The 4,837-nt window shown below is 38.5% G+C and overlaps 1 protein-coding gene across 1 annotated transcript; it reads left to right on the top strand.

Annotated features, from left to right (window-relative positions):
• The first annotated feature begins 288 nt into the window (after positions 1–288).
• Positions 289–2,311, top strand: LOC145537813 (heat shock transcription factor, Y-linked-like). The gene is made up of 2 exons (XM_081568685.1): positions 289–967; positions 1,504–2,311. The coding sequence occupies exons 1-2, from the start codon at positions 455–457 to the stop codon at positions 1,912–1,914; spliced, it is 924 nt and encodes a 307-aa protein (XP_081424811.1). The 5' UTR covers positions 289–454; the 3' UTR covers positions 1,915–2,311.
• The last annotated feature ends 2,526 nt before the right edge of the window (positions 2,312–4,837 follow it).

Genomic DNA, 4,837 nt, shown 5'->3' with positions numbered 1-4,837 from the left:
ATTGCATCAAAGTGAGCAGACCCATGTTTGGTTTGGTAACAGTCTGAATGTTAAGAATGTGTACAGAAGGGTGATCAATCACTTTTATTTCAGGAACGAAGTAGATTTATTGATGTGATTTTTCTGTGTAAAAATACTTTAGGAATGACATTTTACAGGTTTCATGTTTTTGGTTACTATTTATGTAAGCAACCTTTATTTTAAGTTGATGTAGAAGTAAACACTGGTTGAACATTGCCCTTCAATTGTGAGAAGACCAGTGACTTTATGATGTCAGAGCTACCCTTCAGTTGCTAGGAGACCAGTGACTTTGTGATGTCACAGCTTTTTGACTTTGAGAACCATGTTGATGGTCTAGAGAGTTTATCTGTGTATGCCAGCCAAGCAGCATTTGAAGTTGGAGTGTGTAAAATCAGACAAATGAGGAAAGTATCTGAAAAAAGATTTCTCTGAGATGGCACATATTCCTTCAGAAATTCAAGATGTGCCTCTTAAAGATGAATCAACTGGTTCCAAAACCTCCATTAGATCTTCTTTGTGTGATTACACACTAACTGGGGACTCAGTTTTGAGATCTATGATTGAAGAATATGCTTTTCAGGCTTTGTCTGAGGAAGTTGGGATAAAAAGGCCATGCTACATATTTTCTGTCTCTGAAACAAATGAGTTGAATGATTTTCTTTCACTAACTTTTCCACAAAAACTCTGGACTATACTTGAAAGTGAACAGTTTGAATCTATTTGGTGGGATGAGAGTGGCACTTCTATAGTGATCAATGAAGAACTCTTTAAGAAAGCAGTCTTGGAAAGAAAGGTCCCTTTCAGGATATTTAAAACTGATAGTATGAAAAGTTTAGTTCGCCAGCTTAACCTTTATGGGTTTAGTAAAAAGCGACAAACTTATCAAAGATCTGCTTCACTACCTGACTTTCTGGAAGAAGAAAGCAATGTCTCTCTTTTGAGCAAGGTATTCCAAAATTTCCACTTATTGGTAATATGTAAGATTAATTCATGTGACTTACAAAGCATGTTCACATATATAGCTAAAACTGAATTTAAAATTGAGATAGAATTCCAAAATTTCCACTTATTGGTAATATGTAAGATTAATTCATGTGACTTACAAAGCATGTTCACATATATAGCTAAAACTGAATTTAAAATTGAGATAGAAAATTGTTGAAAACATTTTATTTTTTGAAGTTGAGAACAGCTGGAGGTTAAAATATTTGATATTTAACATACTCTCCTAGCAACTTGAAACCGGATACTTGTCCTCAAGCTACTTTAAGTGGTATTTACTGTATATATAACAACATATTTTTTTAACTGAGGAGCATACCTGTTTCTAACATGTAAGGTGTTAAAACTACTAATGGAGACGTTTTATTTGATGCTCTTTAATTGGTATCATTAAAGGAATACATTTTTATAGTTTAGCTTTGCTTTTCAAGGGTACCTTGGTGTATAAAAAAATGAAATAATTGTATCCTTTGATTTTAGGTACAGGTCTACCATAATCCAAATTTCAAAAGAGGTTATCCCCAAATTTTAGGAAGAATGAAAAGAAGAGTTGGGATTAACAATGTGTTTCCAAAATCTTCATTAGTTCGAGATTACAAGAAGAAGCATGTAAAAGCAAGGGTTAACATAGATGATCGTAACTCTGGTTTTCATCCTGAAACTAGTGGAGAGAGTCCATTTTCAGCTTCCACAAGTTTAAGTGTGCCTTTCACACAAAAGACATATACCAGCCAGATAGTCCCTAAAACAAGCGCCCTTTCTCCGGGTGACTTATCTTCTCCATCATCAATATCAGTTAGACAAACAGAACAGAATGTGGTAGATCAACCTGCTCTTTTAAACCAGTTGAGCGTTTTTATTGGCACTCCCATAGCACCTACACTCAAGTAAATGGCCACATTGAGGACTTTGCTACTATCGCTACCTCTACTTCTCAGAACCACATTCTATCTCCATTTCGGAGCAGTTCTTTTGGACTGATGGTGGAGCCTTCTACATTTCCAGGCAGGTATAGCGATATGTCAGCCCATGACAGTCCTTTTCCTAACCAGCAACAGAGAGGCAACTCAAGGTCCCCAGTGCCAATGACCGCTTATACACCCACCTCCGCTCTTTCAAGTCAATTCATCAATTATATTCCTTATGTGAAAACCATGCTAATTAAAACTGACCTATCAAATAAGTATCAGCTTATGGAACCTAATGAAGATTAAAATTTACGTTGGGAGATGTCAACAAATACCTACAATTCTTGTATTTGAACAATAAAGTTACACGTTCATCTGCACAGTTTTGTTTTCTATTTTGAAACAATGAAGAGTAAATTAAGGCTTTATTTCAATGTCTGGCTATTTTTCTGCACTCTTTTATAAACTCTTCAGTTCAAGAAAACATCCGTTAGGCATCCTAGGTAAATGGCACCGAATCTATTGTTTCTAAGCAAGAAAATGAGAACAAAGGGAAAAGAGGTAATGGATGTAAAGTGATTTGGGAAATCATCCCTGCTGAAATGAATGGGTGTCTAAATGAGGATGGTACGGGTGCAGGAAGACATACAAATAAAATTAAAAAGTGCACATACACAGTACATACCTTAGTGCATTCACATTTACATGATATTCTATAAGGTGTAGGTAGGGTCTTAACAAGACCTTCTAGAACTAACACTCAAAAAAGATGTCCTTTTCATTATAGGGGACTGGAATGCAAAAGTAGGAAGTCAAGAAACACCTGGCGAAACAGGCAAGTTTGGCCTTGGAGTACAGAATGAAGCAGGGCAAAGGCTAATAGAGTTTTGCAACGAGAACGCACTGGTAATAGCAAACACCTTATTCCAACAACACAAGAGAAGACTCTCCACGTGGACATCACCAGATGGTCAACACCGAAATCAGATTGATTATATTCTTTGCACCCAAAGATGGAGAAGCTCTATACAGTCAGCAAAAACAAGACTGGGAGCAGACTGTGGCTCAGATCATGAACTGCTTATTGCCAACTTCAGACTTAAATTAAAGAAAGTAGGGAAAACCACTAGACCATTCAGGTATGACCTAGATCAAATCCCTTATGAGTATACAGTGGAAGTGACAAATAGATTTAAGGGACTAGGCCTGATAGACAGAGTGCCTGAAGAACTACAGCACAGGTTCAGGACATTGTATAGGAGACAGGGATCAAGAAAATCCCCATGGAAAAGAAATGCAAAAAAAGCAAAATGGCTGTCTGAGGAGGCCTTATAGATAGCTGGGAAGAGAAGAGAAGCGAAAAGCAAAGGAGAAAAGGAAAGATATTCTCATGTGAATGCAGAGTTCCAAAGAATAGCAAGGAGAGCTAAGAAAGCCTTCCTCAGCGATCAGTGCAAACAAATAGAGGAAAAAAATAGATTGGGAAAGACTAGAGACCTCTTCAAGAAAATTAGAGATACCAAAGGAACATTTCATGCAGAGATAGGCTCGATAAACGACAGAAATGGTATGGACCTAACAGAAGCAGAAGATATTAAGAAGAGGTGGCAATAAAACACAGAAGAACTGCACAAAAAAGATCTTCATGACCCAGATAATCACGATGGTGTGATCACTCACCTAGAGCCAGACATCCTGGAATGTGAAGTCAAGTGGGCCTTAGAAAGCATCACTACGAACAAAGCTAGTGGAGGTGATGGAATTCCAGTTGAGCTATTTCAAATCATCAAAGGTGATGCTGTGAAAGTGCTGCACTCAATATGCCAGCAAATTTGGAAAACTCAGCAGTGGCTACAGGACTGGAAAAGGTCAGTTTTCGTTCCAATCCCAAAGAAAGGCAATGCCAAAGCATGCTCAAACGACCGCACAATTGCACTCATCTAACATGCTAGTAAAGTAATGCTCAAAATTCTCCAAGCCAGGCTTCAGCAATACGTGAACCGTGAAATTCCAGATGTTCAAGCTGGTTTTAGAAAAGGCAGAGGAACCAGAGATCAAATTGCCAATATCCGCTAGATCATCGAAAAAGTAAGAGAGTTCCAGAAAAACATCTATTTCTGCTTTATTGACTATGCCAAAGCCTTTGACTGTGTAGATCACAATAAACTGTGGTATATCCTGAAAGAGATGGGAATACCAGACCATCTGACCTGTCTCTTGAGAAACCTGTATGCAGGTCAGGAAGCAACAGTTAGAACTGGACATGGAACAACAGACTGGTTCCAAATAGGAAAAGGAGTAGGTCAAAGCTGTATATTGTATCCCTGCTTATTTAACTTATATGCAGAGTACATCATGAGAAACGCTGGGCTGGAGGAAACACAAGCTGGAATCAAGATTGCCGGGAGAAATATCAATAACCTCAGATATGCGGATGACACCACCCTTATGGCAGAAAGTGAAGAAGAACTAAAGAGCCTCTAGATGAAGGAGGAGAGTGAAAAAGTTGGCTTAAATCTCAACGTTCAGAAAACTAAGATCATGGCATCTGGGCCCATCACTTCATGGGAAATAGATGGGGAAACAGTGGAAACAGTGTCAGACTTTACTTTTTTTGGCTCCAGAATCACTGCTGATGGTGACTGCAGCCATGAAATTAAAAGACGCTTACTCCTTGGAAGGAAGGTTATGGCCAACCTAGATAGCATGTTTAAAAGCAGAGACATTACTTTGCCAACAAAAGTCCGTCTAGTCAAGGCTATGGTTTTTCCAGTGGTCATGTATGGATGTGAGAGTTGGACGGTGAAGAAAGCTGAGCACCGCAGAATTGATGCTTTTGAACTGTGGTGTTGGAGAAGACTCTTGAGAGTCCCTTGGACTGCAAGGAGATCCAAACAATCCATCCT

This window comes from Giraffa tippelskirchi, chromosome Y (assembly GCF_054371585.1).
Source record: "Giraffa tippelskirchi isolate mGirTip1 chromosome Y, T2T-mGirTip1v1.2.pri, whole genome shotgun sequence".
Taxonomy (NCBI): domain Eukaryota; kingdom Metazoa; phylum Chordata; class Mammalia; order Artiodactyla; family Giraffidae; genus Giraffa; species Giraffa tippelskirchi.
This window is presented reverse-complemented; position numbering and strand designations above follow the sequence as displayed.

Coding starts and splice junctions, on each gene's coding strand:
- LOC145537813 (XM_081568685.1), top strand. CDS start 455: ATGGCACATATTCCTTCAGAAATTCAAGATGTGCCTCTTAAAGATGAA. Junction 968..1,503: donor ATGTCTCTCTTTTGAGCAAG/GTATTCCAAAAT, acceptor CTTTGATTTTAG/GTACAGGTCTACCATAATCC.